This window comes from Aquila chrysaetos, chromosome Z (genome assembly GCF_900496995.4).
Source record: "Aquila chrysaetos chrysaetos chromosome Z, bAquChr1.4, whole genome shotgun sequence".
NCBI lineage: Eukaryota > Metazoa > Chordata > Aves > Accipitriformes > Accipitridae > Aquila > Aquila chrysaetos.
In genome coordinates, this window is record NC_044030.1 from 82,773,279 (window position 1) to 82,796,496 (window position 23,218).

The following is a 23,218-nucleotide window of genomic DNA, read 5'->3' on the forward strand; positions in this document are numbered from 1 at the left end:
GTCTTTAACAGCAAAATATTCATTCTTTACTACACGTAGAGTGAATATATGGGCTTTTAACCTTCCTGAGGTGAACAGTCCAGGGACATAGGATATCTGGCAACATCCTTAAAAGCACACTGGTCTGATTCTGATCTGCCTTACACACTGAGCTGCATTACTTAAGATACCCTGGTGTAAATCCAGCCAGAGATTAAAACCAGCCCTGCAACAGCCCTGTTTGTCCAGAGGACTTAAGCAAAATATACTGCTTTCATCCCAACAGCACCATCCCTGGGCTATTTTACCTCAATTACACTCTGATTTAAGAAAACTGGAGGGCACCTGATCACGTTCAAACTGTTTTCTTTCTTCTTTCTCTGTCAAATTAGGGCTACTGCAGATCTGATGAGTTTCAAGATTGGGTGGGGAAACAAGACTCTCTTCAAAGTCTTTATTTTGTTTATTGATTCAATAGTATTTACTGACTAATAACCACCCAAGGCTAACAGGCTCATTTGAACTGGGAATGCTGTGATCTCACATGTTATCTATGGGAAGGATAGCTAGCTTACAGATAAGTCGTCTGCTTAAGGTGGGAGAAAACAAGGCTTGTAGTCCTCTCTTAGGGAAACTAGCTTGGTTCTCTGCCAATTTTCAGGGAGTCTTCTTTTCTTTTAAAGTTTTCCATAGAATCACAGTACCATTTTTCCTTATTTCCCTCGTATGCGTGCAGTCATGAGAACCAGGATGGCTTGAAATTAAATAAACAGAGTCCAACCTTCAAGTCAAAGACTTTGCGGTTTTAGGTTTTGCTTGGAACCAGAAGCAGAAGAGCCAAAACACTGCATAAAAGAAGAAGAAGAAGAAAAAAAGCTGTTTTCGTGGTATTTTTGGCATGGGCGACTGCTCTGAGAGATACTGGAAATCATGCAAGAAGGGTCTGTTCTTAAGACATTTCCAGCCCTGCTCTGAAGACTGAAGGCTTTAGATAAGCATCTGCATGTGGGGATCTTTATCCAAAACAAACCACCCAACCTTTTGTAGTTCACCCATCACTAATAGTGATTTCCCCCTCTGCATCTCTCCCCGTGCACTTTCGCACGCACACAAGCTCTTCGAGGCATCCTAAAAGCTTTTCCTTGCCCATAACATTTTAATTGCCTCTTGAGCAAGACTTTCTTCTCGATGAAGAAAAAGAAGAACGTGGTGAAGTGCCCCGTGCTGCCCAAAGGATTTCCTCTCCTCAAGCTCACTGCACATTTCGGGATCGCTTTCCTCCCCCTTCTCCTTTGCCACATCTTGTCCACGTTTTGCACGATTGTTTTCTTTCTTTTTCTAGCCTGGAAAAAACCAACATCCCCCCTGCTCCCTGGCAGCGTGGGTGACGGAGACAGAGAAATCAGCACAGTGTCAGCAAGAGTTTAGCCCCGCAGCTGGGACCTGAACTTTCAGCAGCGGAGCACAGCGCTGGGTCACTGCACTAAAGCAAGCCAGATTGATACAAAGTGCTTGCTCACCCTGGGAAGGGAAGCACCACAAGCCAGTTGATAAAAATCTTTAGGCACCATCTATTGTGAGCTTACAGCAGCGAAGGCTGAGTTTTTCCTGGGAAAGATCACCGCGATATTTACTGTCGTAACCCCCAAAATGACACAATATTAGGATGCTCACTGCACTGAGGGGATATGGCGTAGGGGCAGTGTGGATTTTAGAGCTGTTGAAACGGGAGATGGAGCGTGTGGACTCAACGTGCTGCGTACTGTGTGAAGTTTTCAGCTCTGAAGACCTGAACGATCATTTCTGCCAAGAGTTAATGTGCTTAGAAAGAGGATGCTAAAATATTCTTTCCCACTCCAGTTTGCAACTGAGAACTTGTTAGTCTGTAATATCTTTTATTTATAGCGCCTTTCAACTCAAAGGATCCAAAAATGCCTTTATCTGGGAGTCACTTCGATGATACCTCCAGGCAGGGATGCTTCTCTGCAGGAGCCTCCAGCTGAGGTTTCGGGGTCTGCTTTGCCACGGACACACGTGAGGGACTCAGTCCGCCTTGCCAAATGGCAGCACTTGCTACTAAAGGCTTGACGGATGGGCAGAAACCCACCCTAAGCCTGAGGAATAGCAAAGAGACATGTAAAACCTCTGGGAGACAGGGTTCGGATGGACACCAGCTGACTTTGGAAGCAGACGTTGGGAGGAACCATTGCCAATGTTGGATGACATCTTTATGCAAAAGGCCTGGGACAGTGAAGCCACAGCTCAGAAGAAGGGATTTGGTGGCCCTGCCTCGATATTGCTCCCTCCAACCCAGCCAGCCCCAGCCCGGTGGCCTGGAGGAAGCTCCATTGTAGACCGTGCGCAGGGGAAACATCCCAGTGGCGGAGATGCTCCTAAAAGGACAGGCCCAAGGCTCGGTTTAAGTACGCAAACTCACGCGTCCCTTAATGAGTGCAGTCACAGCAGGGCATCCGCTTAAGTCCACTTCAGCGCCTGCCCATCAGCTGCTCCGCACGCAGCAGCTGGCGGTGGCCGAAGGACCAGCTCCTCCATGTGGCTCCTGGCAGCTAGAGGGTGTCATCCAGCCCTCTGCTTTCCTCCCGCGCTATACGTGCAGGCCAGGGAAGCAAAAGTCGGACCGACTGACGGGTTTACGATTCCAGCCTGCGATTTCTGCTTCATCCACGGCCAGGCGAGATTTTGCCAAGATACATATTAGGCAGCTGCTCAGGACACTGCTGTTTTGTCTGCACCACCCCGAGCATGCTGTCTGTCTGTCTGTCTCCCGTTCTGTCTCTGTGACCCTACTTTCAAGCCGGTTGCTGTGCCGTTCCCCGGGGTGGCCAGAGCGTGTTCGGCGAAAACCAGCATTTTCCTGGCACTTTTACTGGGCGTCCTGAGGGACTCGTTGCTGCAGGGAACGGAGGCACCGGGCCTGAGACACAGCGAGTGCCCATCTGTTTCACCACCCTGTAACTCCCGTGGCTTCCAAGGAGTCCCGATGTGTCTCAGTGGACAAAGCAGTCCAACCAGGCTCATAAAAAACCCCCTTGGACACCAGCGGCTGCTTACAGGGCCATACCCTGCTCTGAGTCTCCAGCCTGGCTTGCAGCTTAATGCACTCATGCCACCATGCTAAAATCCTCAGCACATCTTCTTTCCTCCCTCCGTGTCTCTCCCAAGCCAACCCCAGCATCAGCATTATTTTTTTTTTTTTTTTCTCTAAATCTCTTTCCTCCAGGCACCAGACAAGGTGCATTTTGCACCACTTTATCTCCGTCATGCATATGTCAGTGTTTCAGACTCTGGTGTAATTGGAGTCACATTGCTGGCTGAAAGTTGGCTCTCTCGGGTCCTTTCCATGGAGAACATGCATTTTGCCTCAACCTTTCTCTACCTCCCAACCAAACCCGTCTCCTCCCTCCTTCGTGGAGGGGGCTGGATCTCGCACATCTTGGCATGCACAAGGGTCATGTTGCCTGCTTTTAGGGCATCTCTCACTCTCTCCTTCTTCCTCAGAGAAGAGAATACATATGCTGTGTGTACATATGGGTTTTTTTCCCCCCTTCTCGGTGCTTTGAGTGTCACATCACGTTTCTCTCCCCTTGGTGCTCCTTCCACACGTGCTGCTTTCGATTTGTGGGTGGGAGTAGGACTGAGTCCCTCTATGGACGAGCTAAGAGGGAAAAAGGGAAGAAAAAAACTAAAAAGAAAAAAAAATAAGGGAATAAATATTTGGGAGGAGGGCATTTAAGAGGAGAGAAAAACAAATCAAAACTGATGCCAGGCTGGAACCAGCAGCTGGTTGCCAGCACAGCAGGCTGAGAAGTTGTTGGTGGAAGCGCTCAGTGCCATGTTTGGGTTGCTTAAAAAAATACACCCTCCCTCCCTCGTTATTGCGCCTCTGTTTTTCTCCTGGCCCCACAAGCAGGAGGAGAAATTCAGTTGCCAAACGCAAGCTTGCAGGAAGTTTGTATTTACAGCAATGCCAAGGGATGCAAACAGAGCATGTCCTGCCCCGTCACACGTGTGTGTGCACACGCGTGTGCGCCCGTGAGCACTGCAGTTCGCCTGCGCTTGGGCAGCTGAGAGCTGGATTGGACCTGCCGGGCACGTCGTGGGTGCAGTGGCTCTCCGTTCCGAGGAGATGCCAGTGCATTGGCAACCATGGCACGATTTTTTTTTGCCGATGTGAGGGGAGGAGGTGGGAGGGCTGGGGATGGAAGAGAAAGGGGGGGTGGAAGGTTGTAACGCTTGGCTGGAAAAATTTAGAGGAGTACAAAGGAGAGAGCGATGAAAAGGGGTGGGGGGGGGGGGGGAAGGAGGCTGTGAACTAGCTGCTGTGGAGGTGGGAAGAGATTTATGTTTGCCGAGTGGTTTGGTTGGGAGTGGGCTGGGAGGGTGCGGGGTGCCGCAGGCAGGGCGGGGGGTGCTGCGGGGAGGCTGACGGCCCCGGCGGTGAAACGGCAGGGCTTTATTTTCTTCCTTTCTTTCCTTCTCCCTCCGCTGGGCGCTCAGAGGAGAAGGCAAGACAAAAAGCTGAACCGGTGCCAAGAAGGAGCTGCAGCGACTCGAAAATGGCACTCTGCGCCGCACTAATATTTCGAAGCTGGGCTGCACTGGAGAGCAGCGAAACGTGCCGGGAATGAGAATGGCTGCGGCCGCAGGGCCGCCGGCCAGGCTCAGGGGTGTTCTTCCTCCCTGCTTCCCCATCGCCTTTTAAATGTGACCCTTTTCTCCTCCATCCACCCCCAGGGATACTTAGGGGTTCTGGGAAAGAGAGGGGACCCTTGCTGGGGACTTGGGGTAGAGAGGGAGGGGGCAGAAGGGGGACAGCACCTTGCACCCCAGGGCTGGTGCAGTGTGGCAAGCGCCTGGCAGAATTGCTCTGCTTGTAGTCAGTCTCGAGCCCATGCGTGTCTGTTACGATGCTCGCTGGAAAGGATTATGAGGAGAGAAGGGGCGAGTGTGCTCAGCCCCTCCTGCCATGTCCGTATCGGGGAGGGATTTTTTTTTTTTTTTTTTTTTAATGTTTTCCTAAGGAGGAAGAGAAGACTTGATTCCCAGGGAGTTTTCTGATTGTTTTCCTGTTGCCACTCCTTCCCCTCCTCCTCACTGTCCTCCTCCTCCTCTCTCCGTACCCATAAGGCTGCTCTCGTGGCTCTGTATCCTGATGCAAGGTTACTTGTAGGACATGCGAATCTCTGCAAGGTGCAACGTCGCCTGCATCGGTGTTCCCCTCTGCTGCTCATTTGCTGGGGGATGAGGCAACTTCCAGGCGGCTCCACGGCTCAGCTGAGCACCTGGTTAATGCAGTGTCGGTGCTTCGGTTGCAAAAGCCCCTTCCTGCAAAGCCTGCCTGGATAAAACAAACAAAAAAAATCAGATAGGGCTGAAACTTCAACAGCGGTTCCTAAGGTTGATTAATTTGCAAGGGATGGGCTGGAGTTTTGCTGTGATTTTTGTCTGAAAGGAAAGGTTTTGTCCTGTGGTGTTCCCCTCTTCCTTCCATTCACAGGCTAGGAAAAAGTACATTAAAGTACCTTTTTTTTTTAAATGGGGTTCTGATTTTTTTTAAACCTTTTTGAGATTATTACTAACACAAGCATTCTTGTAGTAGTTCAATAGTTGAAGCTGAACACAAAGATTTTCCCACCACCACGCACATGCTCCTCTCTGGATGGTTCTGGCATTTGGATCTGAAGTTTTAGGTTGGCTTTACAGAAACCGGAGACTGGAGAAAGAGAAAACTCCTGCCTTTGGGTTTGAAAATGGGTCCAGATCCTGCTTTAACAGCAGTTTTAGCACTCACACAGCCAGCAGGCCAAGTTCAAGGAGACCTTTCTAAAGCATGGACAGAGGCTCATTAACTTGCTGCATCTCAGAAGCCTGTGGGTTGTTGGGTTGTTAGCTTGGCCCAGTTTGTAGTCCCAGGCATGGGGTGATCCCTGTGACCTCTCTCACCTGAAAACCATGCCCTAATATATATCCAAACCACTTCAAATGTCATCTTTGGTTTCAGACACATAGATCTGGTTTTGGAGCACCTAATTCTGGCCAAGCAATGCCTTTTGGAAATACTGTGATAAATAGTGGGGAATTTAGGGAGACTTAAAAGTGTTATCCAGCCTCCTCTCCTTACTCTTTTCTTCTCACAGCTCCTCTCAGATCAATGGTCTTTCCTCTCTGGAGGATCGAAAGCTCGGTCCCAAATTAATGCTATTAGAAGGTGCACTTGTTTCTGAGGTGTCGTTAGCAGGTTTTGTATGGAGTAGGATGTCTGCAGCAACTAATCCCTTGCTCTTCTTCAGCTCTCAGCTGTGCCTTGAACCATGTAGTTACCACAGCTCAACTTGGGCTTGCACGGAGGAGATGCTGTCATCTCTTCTTGCTCTTTTTCCTTTGTTGCAAGTGAGGGATATGTAGTGCTTGGCCCAGGAAACCTTGGAGAGGGTGAAGAAACCATGACAAATGTCAGCAAGAGGGTTGGTCAAGTAACTTGGAGTAATTGGTGTGCCATTGTACCTTCCACCTGATCCTACCTGTTCTTCGTGAATAAAGTACATACATAAAAATTCATGGTTTTGTATGCACATATGTGCTTGCTGTTTGCTTTTCATTTGCCTCTTTGGATTAATGAGATGAGTTGTGTATTTAAGCTACCTTCCTCACCAACGGCACATACCATGCTGCCCTTGCCTGAATTTCCCAGAAGTCCTTGCTGATACTTTTGGCTGCAGCTGCACCTCTTTCTCCTGCACAACCTCCTCTTTTTAACCTGAGATCCCTGACCATGGGATTCCAACCTACAAAAGCAAATGCCAGGAGTGGGGATTAAAGCCCACATCAAAGTGAGTAGAGGAGACCCTGGCGGCTGTCCTAACCCACCATGCACCTGCGCAGAGCATGGCTCACGCTTTTAGATGTGGAGCCAGCTTGTGTTTACTGCTGATGTAAACCTCCTAATACTTCAGTTACCAAATAACAATTCCCAACAGATTGTAGAGAGGATCCCAAAGATACAGACAAATATTAATGTGGACCAACAGCATCCCTGTGTGCAAAGTGGCAGTGTGGCGTTTGTTATTCAGGAAGGTAAACAGAACACAGCAAATAAAGAGATCTTCCTAAACTTTGATATTTCAGAATGCAGACCTCTTTCATTTCCTCGATATCTTGAAAATGCTCTGGAATAAGGGAGCTTGTGTAATGGACCTTGTTCATCTTGGGACAAAAATGTTGCTCTCGTGTTTTCCAAGTGGTCCAAGTAAGCCATGTGGGCAGCTTGTTCATACTTCCCAAGGAGCATTGCAAGGCATTGACAAGGCAGCTGAATGTCTTTGTCTTTATTTCTCCCTGTATCAAAGAGATGTCTTTGGATGTATTTCCCTGAAACATGATGTCTGATGAACCTCAAGTTGCTTCTTTCAAATCCTTCATGCTTTTAACACTTTGTAATGAGAAACGTTTTCTGCTTGAAGTTGTTATGAGATGACTTGTGTCTGGAAGGGTTAATCTGGAGGATTCTGCCAAGGCTATCTTCCGCCCCTTCTCCCCACACCTTCCCCACTCCCAGTCTTTTATTTTTTTGGACCGGTAACCTCACATTTCTGTAATCTAAATGTGCAAATGCTTTGCAGTCACGGTCCAGTGGCTGGGTTAATCTCAGACCCCTGGAGTGGCAGATGGCTGATTTGTTGCTGATTCCAGTTAAAGAGAATCGTGCCACCTATTATCTTTGCACAGGCTGCCGCTTAAAAGGATGCCTTGGGCAAAATCAGTGAAAAGCAAAGCAAAGAAAACACTCTCTGATCTGCATCACCACAGGTGAAAATGTGAAATATTTCACCTTTGTGTGAAGGGCTGGAGAAGTGGACAAAGAGGGGAGAGGAGGCGGGAGGGGAAGAAGGGGAGAAGAAGATCTCATTTTTGTACCAGAAGTGCAGAAGCACTGGGAAGAGCAGGTTTGCCGTAGTCTCGATGTTGAATCACAAGCACTTACCCTGTTTTAAATGGTTTTGCAATGTGGTAATCCTTGGCTTCAGCTCCCTACTTTAACTCTTAAACAAAGCAGAAGGGTTGGCATCTTGTGACACCTTCCTGCTCTTCCCAAGCCTTTCCGATGGGGGTTGTCATAGGAATCCGTGATACCACTCCCTGCCATCACGGATCATTGCATGCCCTGCGGCTGCCGGGGAAAGCCGTGATGGTCCCGTGATGCCGATATGCTTACCAGGGCTACTTGGGAGGAGAAACCTACGTATCTGTGTGGGTTAAAGAGAAGCCTGGGGGACTTTCCAAAACTGAGTGGGGCCAAGGGTGAACCCCAGCACTGGGTGCTCAGAGGGCCCTGGCTGGCAGGTTGTGGCACGTATGCAGAAAGCTGTAAGGAAATGGAGAAGGGCAGAGCAAAACTTTGGATGCTTATGACCATTTTCTGCACGGTCATTCCCACAATCAAGGTTTTCTCTTTTCTCTTTGCTCTGGGAAACGCCACAGAGTCAGATGAAGAATTTGGGAAGAGAGTGTGGGTTCCCTGTGCAGAGTCCAGTGACGAAATCTGTGAACAAGGTAAGAACAAGGGGTTATGGCTGTGGAGGTTTTTGTTTCTTCCTTTTCCCCTTCCAAACCCATTATTGCTGTGTTAGATATGAAATTTAGGATGCGCGTAGCACAGAAACTGATATTCCAAGCGCTAAGCGAAAGAGTCTAAAAAGATTAAGCTAAATAGGACTTTTTTTTAATGCATGCCATTATGATGGTTTGGGTTTTAGAACAGTTTGTATTGTATCCAAATGATCTATGTGTGAATAATTGTTACCAACCTCCTGACACCAGGACCTAATTAGGAAGTAAGAGCCTTAAATAGGCCATTTGCGTAGTGAGCTTCCATATGTCTCCTTGCGCAATTTATTTGCTTCACTCCATTGAGATATAATGAGAATGAAACTCCTAGAACTGCCTTTGACTCTGAGGCTCTTCTCTTCATCTCCTCTGCAGTTATAGCCCACTATTAAGAAGATAATATCTATTTCCCTGTGTTCAGAGAGAAAAAGCTACTGTACTACTACTCTTATTCCAGATTGCCCAAGTTTCTCTATCTCCTAGTTTACAATGGAAATAGAATGAGAAATGCCAAAACAACCTGCAGCCTAAGAAAAATGTAATGCTGTCAGATAAAGCACAAAGAATGTTAGGGCAGGATGATCTTGAAGGAATACTACCTACTATATCTACCACAAAACCCTGCTGGAAAGCTAATGTTGTGGTATTTCAGTCAATGTATAGATGCAATTTGAGGAACTCGGTGTATAGATACAATTTGAAGGGCTCTGTGCTGGTTCTGTTTGGCTTTCCTCCTGCTAGTATGTGAGGAAGGGGGAAAGGTTGGTACAAGGTTGCCTGGATTTTGTCTTAGTTTTGAAATTTTAGCTCAGTGTGGATCAACATGCTCTCTGGGACTCTCTGTTCATGTTATGTTGCAAAGCATGTTCTTTAAGTGTGGTTTCAGAAGATATCCTTTATTTCCAAACACCTCTTACATGCATGGCTCCATTCCGTGCTTCCTGTGCCCCACTTCATTCTTTTACTCCCATCATCCTGAAGTCAGCAAAACTTAAGCATATGCTTGAGTGCCATTTTCTATTGGGATGAACTTTAACAAGTGCTCAAGATTTTGGTTTCCCCCCACCCAAATCAGAGCCTTATTTAGTTTCCCAGTGAAAGACAATTCCACTTGCAATGATTTTGTCTATGATAATTCACTTGCATGTTCCCTTACAGGAGTTGTCATTGCCTTCCAGAAGGGAGGTTAGTGCTGGTCCCCTCACAGTGATAATTATAATCAGACCTGTCAGCCTTCACACAGTCTACGCTTATCACTTGCATTTAGGAGGATTTTTCCTGAAGCCTATTACCAGTGCTGCTTCTTAGGGAAAAATAGTCATGATTTTTTCTTCTAATCTTTGATGGCTCTTAGCTTTGAAAGCATGGAGAGGAGCAAAATGACTGCCAGTTGCAGTTAAAGAAACTGTCTTTTGGTCCTGGTGTAGAGCTCTGCATCTGGAAAGCCAGGGAGCGGGTAGGCAGTCTGTGAAATGCTGAGGGGTATAATTTGCTTGTGACAACTCTTCAGGTGTGCGGAAGACACAAAACAGTGCTTTTTCCAATGGTAATGCTCGCAGAAACTAGCTCTGCAGACCTGCTAGACGAGGACTTGAGGTGGCAGGTGGTTGTTGGCAGTGGTACCCTCTCCCCCTGCTGTTTTGGGCAGCAATCTGTGGGTTTGCCCATGTTGAACCTCTTGGATGAAGGATGGCCAGAGAAATGGCTGTGGTCAGTCCTGGAGGTGATGGCTGGCATCCAAGGATGGGCGCAGTGCAGGACCGATGGACCCACTGCCGCCGGCACACCGCAGTACGGCAGTGACCAACTGGCCAATGTGGTGGTGTTGGGTAGGATGTGGTTCGGTATTTTATTCATACCAAGATGTTTGAAAACTGGCAACCCTAGTGTTGTTCACTGGGAAACACATCACCCTATTTACTAGCTTTCTCCCCATTTTCACCGCATTATTCCTATTGATATGCTAATAAGCCCCCTTTCTTTGTTATTTGCTTTTTGCTAATTTAAAGAAAAAAAAGTATTTTTTATGATTTCATTAGTCTAAATAAGTAATGTATCTTTTAGTCCTTCCTATGTTAACACCATGCTCTTTGTAACGTACTCAGAGATTTGGGCTCCCTTGATTTTGGCGGAATTTGAGGGTGGTCAGCGCTTTATAGCTTTTGTAGCAAAGGAAATGGTGGGAGAGTGGGAACTCTTACGTTCCCTGCAGTTATATATTTACAGTGTGAAGGGATATGATTTGCCTTTGTTTTATTTAAATTCACTGGGAACTGGAGATTTATTTATCAGGTGTCACTCCCTGAAGGAAGATAAATGCCATATAGCAAAGACTTCATCTATTATACAAACAGATTTGAAGACTTTGCTATTGCATTCCTCTGCCTGCTACACGGAGTAAAAATGCCTTCGGCTGAACAGAGACAGAGTGATACTTAGCGGTAGCATCTTATGACCTTTTGATCAGCTGAGATCTCAAGCCATATTAGTGGACAGATTATGATGTGATGGAAAGAGGGCCAGGAATAGCCTTTTTATCATGAGATCCTTCCTGTGAATATCCTTCTTCGGTATATTCAGGTGGTTAATCACTAGGGCCAGGACAATCATTTGAAAACAGGGAAGTGAAATACTGGTACAGGCAATCCAAATATGCTCGGGTTTGCCAGCTACAGGTGGATATTACAGCTTACAGTTTCTTCCTAATATTCCCCTACCCTCCTGTTTCTATCAAGGCTGTGGTTGACTTTGCAGTATTTCCTATCACTAATAACCCCATTTTGGCAGAAAGATCTACACAAAATGGACCCCGAGTCCTTTGACCACAGGGGAGCTGCAGTCCCCGAATTGAAGGTACGCGCATGGTGAATATGGAAATCTGACTGTGAAGGGAAACATTCACATGGAAATGTCTCTGACATTTTTGAGATAATAACACTAATGCTTAAACTTATTTCAACCCTTTTTAGGAAAAAAAATGCAGGTTTTAAAAAATGCACAGCCCTGACAGTATTTCTCTTTTTATGGAGCCAAGCAGAAACAAGAACAACATTTACATTGATCATGCCTACCTGCCTGTGCAAGGATTACTCCTTAAACTTTGCTGTAGCTTTAAATTAGCGTTCTTTTTATCTTAATGGCCAATACAAATCTTCAACTTTCTCGATAATTGGGCGTAAAGGAACGCTCATTCATTGCTGACTCTGCACATCGGTAATGGTCGTGCCAAAGTTTGGTCTGGCTGCTGTGGCCACTTTTGGAAGGAAAGAAGGACGGCCACATGTTTGTGAAGTCCGATGTAAATGCATTTGGGTCTATCTGAGCATGAGCACATGCCCAGGCAGCCCATGCTGGTTATGAAGTATGTAGCAGAACCCTGTACACGGTTAGCACGGGGGGTATCCGACTTGTACACGTTTTGCTTCCTCTCGAAGCCAAACGAGCTGCTCATTTTCCTGACAGGAAGAAGGAGAAGGGGTGGCGGTGTGTGAATCCCAAACTGCTGTCAGTGTAATGGGGATGCTGATGCACCAGGTCTGGAGAACAATAGCTGCCACAGCCCGATGGAAACTCTTTGAAAATGAGAAGGTTATGGAGGTGGAGGAAACGCACAGCAGGACACTGTCTCCTCTTATCTCCCCCAGCCTCTTCAATCAGGTGCCTGCTGGGCTTCCCACTCCTCCTGCCTTTTGCGCTAGATCATAGGATCATAAGGTATTAAGATTCTGCTGGCATGAAGTCATCCGCCATCCCCCTGGCATTATAGCTTCCCAAATCAGGGAGCCGTCGTGAAACACTGAAGCCGTGAGCCCACATAGTGCCTTTAGCTGCAGCTGCCAGGGCCACAGAGGTGTCCAAATAGGAGCTGGGAAGAGGCACCAGTTGCCTGACGCAAGCTTCCACCATCTTTTCTTTGGGAAAAGCAAGCACTGCAAAGGGTGGATGGTGCTGTCTGTTCACCAAGAAAATGCCATTGCTGAAATATAGCCAGCTCACTACGATAAGGTGCTCCCTCCCAAGCTCCATCTGCAAACCACGAGTTGGTTGCTGCACAGATGATACCCACGGATAAGCGTTGCAAGCGTCATGAGCAAAACTATTCAAAGGGATGGGTTCCTCTGAACAGCTCCTATCTGAGGGTAAGAGCTTCTGATGGCAGCTTTGAAACCTTTCCAATGAGAAGGCTTTGTGGTGTGTGTGGTGAAGAGGGTGTAGGTATGAAATGTTGCCTCTGCCTCCCTCCGCTGCCTTCAAGTGCTTGGGTCCCTGTGGTGTGTAGGAGGGTGCCCGGACTTGGGTGACACCTTATCAAGGTCTTCCCTCTGGGTGTGGGATTGCGTTAATCCTGCTGTGCCTTCTGCCAGATGGTCCCTGCCCTGATATAGTCAATGCTTCTCAAAAATAAAGAGCTTGCGTTCAGCTTCTTGTAGCTCAGAGGGACCCATGAAAACGGACTCGCTTTGCCTTGGGCAGCTCAGCACAGAAGTTCCTATGGGACATCTTATGGTCCTCTGATGTTGCATGGCTAGAACCTATGGCAACTACTTGAGGTGGGATGCTTTTTGGGGGGTATGCAATTTAAAGTTGCAAAGGTTGAAGATGTAGTATAAGGCAGATGACAGTGGTGTGGGACGGGAAAAAGAGGACAGTGGTTTGTTTATGAAGTTAAGCTGCCCACGTATAGCATCTTTGTCATTTTAAACACATATCTTGTTCCTTGCAATTATTCTTAGATTGCAGACGGCAGTAATCGCCAGTTTCTCACTGAGTAAGAGTGATTTCAGGAACCAGCAAAAGATTATTCTTATAACCAAATCTAGAGCCATACAATTCCCTTCTCCTGGCTGGAAAGAGATGACTTTGGGCAGGAAAAGAGGAAGAAGGACATAGTCATACCAATGTCTTAGGCTGCATCTGTCTTAAGCAAGTTAAGCTGTGTCTGGGAATGTTCACAGGAGTGTGACTGGGTATACTCAAACTACTAGACCAGTCCTTGGCACACTTTTGGTCCATGACAACTAGCAAGCTCCTAAATCATTCCTAAGCATGGATCAAGGTTCATCCCAGTGAGCTGTTTGCATTTAGCTGCTGCGTTAGGGAAGTTAAGACATGGTTTCCATCAGAGATGCAAACTGTTCTGTGCCAGTTGGCCTCAATGCCTAGGAATATTTCTGGGCACATTTAATTTACTAGTGGCTGAAGAGGCTCAGGCCCAACTGAGCAACTGGCCTCCATCATCCTAAGCTCTGTTTAATCAGCAGTGGGAGAGGGGAACCATCATCAGAGACTGATTCAGCTTCCCTTAGTCCTGTCCTCTCCAAATCTTAGATGGTTGCTAAGGCAGCTAAGCCTACAGGGTTCAACACGCTGATAGCAGAGAAAAGGCTATATTATCCCAGAAAAAGGCTATGTATAGCATAGGTGCATTTCCTGCATATTTACTAGTCACCTCCCCTGCCTCTCCAAGCTCAGATGAAAAGAGTATTAAGTCATTGAGGTGTTCTTTTCTGCAGCAGCGAGTGCCACCTCTTATTTTTCTTCACAGAAAGTATTTCTTTCTCCCTCACCATAGGGAGGTTCCTTTTTCAAGAAGTTGCAGCCATAAGATTGGTGTTCTATATAATTTCCTTTTAATGGTTTGGTAGTTGGTAGTCAAATGTGTCCATAGGAGACAATTGTAGACTTATATATAATAAAACAGCTCATGGGGGGATATAGCATTGTGTCTTTCAAATATAAGTAAACCCTTTGTTTAATAAAGAAAGTTTAACTTCGAGTTCACCCTATCCAAATATATATATATCCCTATATCTACTCTTTCACACTGAATCAAAAACCTAGGTGAAAAAAATAACTTAGGCTTGACTACTACAACCAAAGTGTAATGTTTCATTATCTTTTCTTTCACTGAAATCTGTTCATGCACAAGGTGATCTGATATAATACGTGTTTAAACATATCAAACAAAACATTTTCCCTTCAAGAATACCTCAAGTGTTTGGTCACAGTGGGGATGAAATTATTGATTGAATTTGGCACATATTTGGAAACATGACCTTAATCTGCAGGTTTCAGTGAAGAAGGTATTTTCCCCAGGTATTTCAGTAAGTCAGCTAAGTAAATTATATTTTTGACATGTTAAAGATGTTCCATTTTAGACAAAGGAAGCAATATCCCAGTTGTGTCACTGAAACTCAATGCTCTGTGTTGCTTGTTAACAACTGCACATTTATTGTTTCAGTGTCCCAGTTTGCTATCAAGTATCAATGCACTGCTACATACCAAATAATCGATAGTTCTGTCAGTTGACTATGCCCTGGAAATACAATATTACTGTTAATATTGATCCACACAGCAGAAATCAAGGCATCAAACTTTGCAGGCATTACCTGCTAGCACTCTGGCTTTTACTTGCAGAGCAACCGGCTTGAAAATCACTACGGCATGCTGTCCCCCAGGGACCAATGTTTTCTGCACACTCTCCTTCCGTGTATAATAATGAGCACGAACATAAACACAAGGGTATCAGGGCACACGCAACCTGCAGATATGGTGCATATAGTTTCATTTCAGCCTTCTGTGGTTTCTGGGTGCAGCAAACCAGCTGCAAAGAGCACCGGTAAAATCGAGCTGCATCAGCTCCAGTATTTGCCTCTAATGGTGCAGCACAGCAGCCTGGCTGGCCAAACTAATCAACGTCCCGGTGTGTTCTTCTTCATGGGAAGAGTGAGATGGGCTGCAGAATGATGGCTTGAGACCTCCGGCAGCCTTCTCCAAGCATCATGAGCAGCACCATTAGTGAAAGCTTGTGTGGTTTTCTTGCAGAGGTGACCAGGCTCAAGTTATCGGTTGGGAAAAAAAAGTCCTGCAACACTGAGGTGTGCTGGCAGCGTCAAGAGCATCCATTCTTTGCTTTCCTGCCCCCCAGGCTGCCAGGCTGCCTTGGGAGGAAGAAAATGTGGTGCTCCCCATTCCTGCATGTGCGTTCACACACACCCCTGTGAGTTTGACGGTCTTTGCTGTTTCTGCAGTGGCTTTGCAATGAAGCTGTGAATGAAAGTTTGGCAGATTTGTTTTACAATTGTCAGTCTTCCCAGAAGAAGCCCAGAATTTCATTAACTAAGATATAAGCATGATTTCCTATAAGCTCTTTTCAGATTTTATTAGATATAGATAAATTAAATCAGTATTTTATCTATGTGCCACCAAAATTAGTTGGCACAGTACTGTTCATACAGGAATACTATAGTTCTGGTCTCGTATTTGAACAGCAGCTGCACTACAGGATGCTCCCGTTTCTTTAATAAGTGACTCTGCTTCAGTAATAAGAGTGCTGGGAAGAAAGTAACCTGGACGTGAGCAGAGCATAATCTCAGTGAGGATAAGTGAGGAGATGTAGGTATTTGGGAGAAGAGAATGGCTCCACCATGTCACCATGGCTGGGAAAAGGTGCAGGACAATTATGGAAACATAAAAGCAGGAGCCTCAGATGGCTGGAAGGAGTTCATAAGAGCCCCTGATAAGGTGAGGGAGGAAAATGTCTTTGCTTACACATGTCTTAGGAAGAGGGAATCAGGAGAAACGATACCCTATGGTCACACACTCAGCTGTCCCACAGGGTCTGAGAAACTTCCCACAGCATGTGGAGGAACATGACTAATGGTGGTCAGGGTCCTCCCCTCGGCGGGAGGTATATGTGCCGCAGGGTGTCTACCTTGGGATTTTTTTTGATGATGTTATCAGCTTAGTACTATCTTCCAGGTGACCTTCACCCACATTGACAGAGGTCCCCTTGCTCCCAGGGAGCAAATTTATCAGCCTTATCCTTCATCTGAGAGCCTCAGCTTATCTCTTGCAAGGCAAGCCATTTAGCACCTGGGAGATGAAGCTTGAGACAATGTCTTGGGAAGTCTATGTGAAGAACAAGAGATGCGCATTATCTCTTACTGGGAGGAAACAAGGTCAGGTTTGACATGCCCAGAGCAATCCGAGTTGCAGGGAAATGCAATGCAAGGCTCTTTATCTACTGGCATTACCTAAGACCCAATTTCATATCAAACAGTAGATTTCTACACTCTTTCAGAGGGAAGAAACAAAAATTCAGACCCTCAGCCAGGAGCAGGTATGACTTAGGGTTGCTCAGGGTTGCTACTTTGCAAGAACGTAGAGTTAGAGCTGAACTTGTCATCAGTTGTGGCTGTGTCCTATCAACAAAAGGAGGTGATGCCATAGCTGTATGCTTTTCAAAACATTTCTCCCTCCAGCAGTATAACCTCTTCTCTGTACAGCCTCAGCAGCTTGCTTCAGCTGCTTCAACTGAAACCACAAATGATGTCATTATATTTTTTTTTCCATTGGATGGCAAGCGAATGGCCATTTCTGCCCTTATCTCCTCTTTTAGATAAAATGACCCAAAATGCCATCATTGAAGTTCAGAGGTCATTGGTGACTTTCAAATCCTCTCCAATTGCCTTGGATCAAAACCAAATGAAATAAAAATCAATGTGAGAGTCAAGAGGCCAAGACACCAAAATGATGTGTCCAACGCAAGCAGCTTGCTGGTTTCAGAGTGTTTCTGGCAGCCATCTGCTTGTTTGAATTTGAGGATGTGACGCTTTTAAAAGTCAAAGAAAAAAGCACACGCTCGACCACAGTCTTCAGATATTTTACTTGATAACAAGATTCTCTTTTTTGTGCCCATTTTCTTACAGCCTCAAGAATGTCCTGTTTTGCAGTCATAGTGTCAGCAGGTGTTCATGGTGCTGAAATACCATGATGTGTAATTCTCTAATTTAAAAAAAAAAATCTTTTCGAAGCCTCAGAACATTTTCTCCTCACCCCTCTTCATGAATGCGCAACAGAATAGAGTGTGTTATTAAAACTCAATAGCCAGTCATTTATTTACATGGTTAATGATTGGCCCTTTTTAGCTAAAAAGATAAATTTTTTTCATGCTACTCCTATTTCTATTCTGTGGTCTCAGCCTTGTGCTGTGTAACAAAGAAACCAATCCTTTTATGGGTGGTGTTAACCGAGACACCAGTGACCGAATCGCATTTAAGAGCTAAATTCCCCTTTTATTCTCAAAGGTGGTCAGGATCAAAGCACCAAGAGGCTGAAGCTGGAGAGAGAAACTTGAACTCCCAGCGTATCCTTCCTATGAACAAATAAAGACATTATAGATTCCCTCGCTGCCAATGTGACCCCTTTAATCAGCAGCATGGCCACAGTTAAGAAGATGATATTGTGGTAGTCCATAAAAATCCCTGTCGCGGTCAGCACCATAAAGCAAATATATTATTGTTCTTGGCCCAAAGAGTGTATGACATTAAAAGGTGAAGACGAGAGTTGAAGGGTTGGCAGAGGCAGGTGGACAGCAGTGAGAACAGGCTTCGCGGTGCCTATCGACACAGCCAGCTGTGGCCAGCTGTTACTGGGGTTGGGAGCATTGCACTGGGAAAGCTTTGCAAGAGGACTGTGGACAGGGCTGGTGGATGTGTAACACGAACCTTTCCTTTGCAGGAGAGACAGCCTTGGAGAAGAGATGAAGGTGTATTAGCAGAAGTTGTTTACTCTTACTTGGCACATGCTTAGGGAAAACATTCTTTCTGAATTTAAAAAAAAAATATGAATAAGGCATTTATAAACTAATGAAAGCTACATTTTCATCAATTATAATGGAGTTCATTAAATTCTGGACATTTACCTCATCACAATGTTTATCTGCAAGGCAATATTTTCCCGTGCTTAATAAAAGGGAACAGCAGGAGTACCGCAGCAAATTTAAGCCACTTCTAGCACTCAGTGTCAGGATTTTAATGGCACCCACATTACCTTGGCTTGTTTTTATAGCTTCATCTTGCTTTATGTGACAATACTTAGTTTTTATGCCATGCTTTTTGCACATAAATCTCAACATCTCACAAAGCAGGGCAAGATGCTATGCCCATTTCAGAGAACAGAAAAAACATTAAGTGAGGTGATTTGGTTGTGGCCACAGAGCAGCACTGCTGGGAGCAGACCTCTATCTTCTCATATCTCATCGCAGGAATCCACTGCACCTCCAACAGGAGACTTCACCCCTTTGTAGACAGGCTCATATGGGGTGTGAATCCAAAGCTTGCACCAAACTGGGAAGAAGGGAGTGGGCATCTCCCTGTTGGCTTCTTGGGGCTCTGCATTGCTCTTCTCTGACAGAGTCAAGCACTCAGAAGTGGTTACTGGAAGGGAAAATATTCAGCTTGATAGATAAAACAAATAGCATGAGGCTGCCTGTGTTTTCCTTCCATTTTTATCACTGGCCATAGCCTGTTGGCTCTTTCTATTGGGATTTTCTGTAAGTCCAGTTTGGGATGGAGAAGGAAAGAGCTGACATCCCCTGTGTTGAACTTGTCTGTTTGTCATCTTCTGGTCTCCGATTTGCTTTCAAGGCAGCTTGGGTTTGGTCTTCTGAAGCTCTGTAGGACTCACCAGGTCCTGTGCTGGTGTCTGGCAGTAGCAGCAGCAGTGACTCGGGAGGCACAGAGACCTGGGAGCAATACTAGAATTCCCTTCAAAAGATAACTGTGGCACTGGGTCAGCCATAATTAGCCAGTTGTTTTGGGTGGAAAGGCGCCTGCTTGTTTAAAATGATCCCATTCCCCAACCCTGTGCTTCTGGGAGGGGGGTCCTAAAAGCCATGGAGCAGGGGCTTAATCCTGAAGCCATCCTTCTCGCCTCCGAGTCAGGAACCTGTGGTGTTCCCAAATTGCTTTGCTGTATTACAGATGGCCATACTGGCCAGCATTACAGCAGAATTTGAGGGGCCACGCTTCAGTCCAGCCATGCAACGCTGGCTGTTGAAGGGCCACCACGTCCCTTCAAATCCTCTGGAATGTCCTTTGCCATCGTGCGCCAGACCACTTCGCAGGGAGAGGGTGTTTTTTTCCAAGAAAAACAAAGGGATTTGTGTCCAGCAGCTCCAGAAATCTCTGGGAGCCATGCTGCCAAACACCCTCTCCCTCTGGCATTCGGAGTCTCCCAGTGTGGAGCTGCCTTTGATTTGCAATGATGGAGGATATGAGGGATGAGCCCCTCTGGGCTCCCTCCTCCTTGGAAATGAGCTGTAAAGCTAAATGGATCATATCCCAGTGAAATCAGCCGATGAATGAATCAATCAGGTGGGTTCAGAAATCTTTCCCACTCCTTCCAGCGAGAAGGCGTACTCAAAAACTACTCTCTGATAATTGAGAAGCCATCCCTCCACACGGCTGCAGAGCTACTGCCACCGTGGTGTTTCCCATTAAGGCAGCCTGTGGTCATACAGCTTTGGACAGGCTAGAGGAGTGGAGGAGGGAAGTGGGCAGTAGCATCCTTCCTCCACAGCCTTGTCTGCCCTATGGATCCATCTCCTGGCCAAGGAAAGAGCTTTCTGCTCCTAGACCTGGATGTCCTCCAAAGGGCAGATCAAGGGGCTAAGACTAGACCTAGGGAGTGGAGGTTAAAAAAAAAGCTGAATGTGTGTCTCAGCACCAAGCCAAGCTGCTCTGTCTGATGAAAGTTTAAAAAAAGTGCCATTCCCAAATTTCATATACCTTGAGGACCTCACTGCTCCCTACAGATTAATGATTTTGTGAGGTTTTTAAAAAACACTGGGGAAAGACTTTGAAGCCTCTGGCTGGAAATTCCCTCTCCATGCAGACCTGACCTATGGGGGACAGTTGGTTTTCTGGAAGAGGGTTCAGATCAGAGGATGAGGATGCTTTGGCCAAAGGATCTAGCAAGTAGAAGTGTTTCCTGAGCACAGACACTCAACCATTATTAACTTTTTATCAAATAGTGTGAGAAACATGCCAGAGGGTGCTCACACAAGCATATGTGTGTGAGAGAGAAGGCAATTTTCCTGCTTGACAACTAAAGCACCAAAACCACCCTTTGGTGACATCACCAGATGCAATTTTCATCCCTGTGTTTAACTCCCATTATTTTATGTGCTGCAAGCATAAGGCTGTTTGGTAGTGCTAGATTTGAACTTGCGAAGAAATGAGGGAACACAGAGACTGAAGTGATTCAAATTCCCAGGTCAGACCTATTTCTCTCCATGCATTTCTCCTGCATTGCTCAGTTTGTGCAAACTTCATCCCCCATCTCACAGCCGGTGGACAGAGCCAGGGAAGCATATCCCAAAGTTTCTGTCTGTAGATACAAGCCTGATGATACATTCCAGAAGCAAAAAAAGAGCAATCAGCTACATGAGAACTGAGCCAATTAAATGTCTGAGTAGTGTTTCGAAAGCGAACATGGGCAGCATCAAAAATTTTCCATCAGCTGTAATAATGCCAATTACTTTGCCAGTTGCTGATTCCACCGTGATTTGTTTAGTGCAGTTGTGCTTCGGCCTCTTGCCTGGGCTGATAGGCTTTGTTTATGCTGACTGTTCATTTGCAGACCTTCTCTCTCTTGGTTTTTTTCGTGTTTTCTCTTTTCCCTGTGCCCAGCTCAGAGCCCAGAATAACCCTCTTCCCCCTGTGCTTGCTTCCAGCCTGGGCAGGGTATCGCCAAAGGGCGATGAGTTTCTTCGGAGCAAGAGATGCTGCTGGTGTTCCCAACTAGTCTGTAAATGCAAAGACGATCCTCCCCTTCCCCTTTTGCCACTGAGTTTAAAAAAACCAAAGAATTCTCCCAAGAAGCCAAGCAGGTTCTCAAGGAGTTGGCAGTTGGGATCTGCTGGGTTTGGTGGCTCTGAAGCTGATCGTTTTTGCCTTAGGGAAAGAAAGAGGGACCTTGTATCTCTCCAGATGGCAAAGGCACACAAAGACACATGCGCACTCAAAGCGAGCCTTCCTGGAAAGTTAGAGGGAGTTTTTCATTACTGTTTACATTCAAGTCCATGGAAATTAATGGGTGTCTCCACAGCCACTTTGCACAAGAGCTGTGATTCTTCTCCCGCTAATTGGGGAAGAGGGCTAATCATGGGCATTTAAGGAATGCATCTGCCTGAGTGACAACTTGAATGTAAACCACTGTGATATCTTCCAGAGATTTTAAAAGCTGGTTGAATTCCCTTCCCTTACCACTCAGGTCTGGGCTGGGGAGGATTGGATGACATTCCCTCTGTCCTCCTACACGAGATGCCAAGGGGTGGCTTTACCTCCAAGGTGCATAGTGTCTTCCCCTCTCTTTCATCTGCCATCTCTAGAGCCCAAGTGTTGGTGCATTTTGCACATACCAGCCTTTCTTCCAGCTGCCTCGTGCTTTTGGTGGCCTGCGCTCAGCTTTGTCTTTACAGCCAGCTCCTGGGTGCAGGTGCCTGGAGAGCACTGAAAGCAGGGAGCAATAGCAAAGCCATAATATCATCATCCTGACCAACACAGGACTGTGAATATTTAAGCATTGACAAACAGCAGATAGTTCATGCAGGGCTTACTTGTGCACCTGGTTTACCCTGGCCTTTCGGTCCCAGGCAGCTGGTGAGATAACACGAGCACATCCTCACCAGGGTGTAGCAGGACTTGTTTCTAACCATCCCTGGGGCAGGCCAAGGAGCCCCCAGAAACATGATCTGCCACATGAAGTATGAGCTAGAGGTGAGGCTATCAGCTCTCTATTCGTACCCTGCTATCGGTTTCAGCTTTGCAGCTGACAAATATATGTGACACGCTTTGCTGCTCACAGCCCTCCTCGTCACCAGGAATTGTAAAAGATCCTCTGGACGTGTTTTCAGCCCTCACAGTTCATATCGGCCACAAATAGACACAAAGCAGACAAGTTGCTGGCTCACATCAGAGAAATGTGGCAAAGGGAATTTGCAGGGGAGCTGTTTAGTAACCCTAAATTGGGAAAATTAAAGCAGACTTTGGCTTCAGGAGATGAGCACGCTAGGATGTGGTTCCTTTTTCCAGCGGTGGCACTGCAATGGACCTCATTCCCCATTGCCTGGCAGTTTATGCAGCCTCCAAACTGCTAAAAAATGTGAGTGGGTCTGAAATCTCCCCTTACACAGTCCAGTAGTAATATTTTTCATCCACTTTGTATTCACTGCAGCACAGCTGCCATGGACACCAGCTGCAAGCCTTGTTTTCTTTGCGGGAAACCGAGACACAATGAAAAATAATTTTTCCAAGTCACAAACCCACTTTGCGACCAAGTTAAAAATAGATGAGAACATCTCCTACCTCCTGTCTTACCTGAAGGACAGCCTCGCATTCAAAGACAGTTTATGCGTGAACATTTGTGGAACAGCTAGTAATTCAGCAGTCGCTAAGTCCATACCATATCCAGTTAACCCTTAGCTAAAACAAACATCTTTAATATTTTGAGGATACCCAAAGATTTTCCTTTTCAGAAAGCAGGCATATCAAGTTCAGTTAAGATTGGTATCAATGTCACTAGCCTTTTTCTTTATTCCTCCCCATCCTCTATATACTTAGGGAGTACTACTGAGGGAGCATAACATACTAATTGTGTATGCGTTGCAATACAATAACTCATCTGGAGATGTAAAATGGCAAAGGGATTATAAAGTAGAGGAGGCTGTGTCGGTATGGCTGGCTTGGTGTTTATTTTAGTGTTATCTCACCATGTTGGAGTGCTGCCCTCAGAGCCCTGACACTTCATGCCCTGCATCTAAGGTCAA

At 46.1% G+C, this 23,218-nt stretch overlaps 1 protein-coding gene across 3 annotated transcripts in view; it reads left to right on the forward strand.

The window, feature by feature from the left end:
- The window catches only part of SETBP1 (SET binding protein 1), a 265,469-nt gene that overhangs the window by 110,544 nt on the left and 131,707 nt on the right, over window positions 1–23,218 (forward strand). For 2 of the 3 annotated variants that reach the window (XM_030004551.2, XM_030004549.2), the window contains one exon: window positions 8,479–8,550. The exons of the other annotated variant lie outside the window; for it this stretch is intronic. In XM_030004551.2, coding sequence (XP_029860411.1) covers window positions 8,479–8,550 — 72 coding nt within the window. The remainder of the gene's footprint in view (window positions 1–8,478; window positions 8,551–23,218) is intronic. 3 annotated transcript variants of the gene reach the window in all.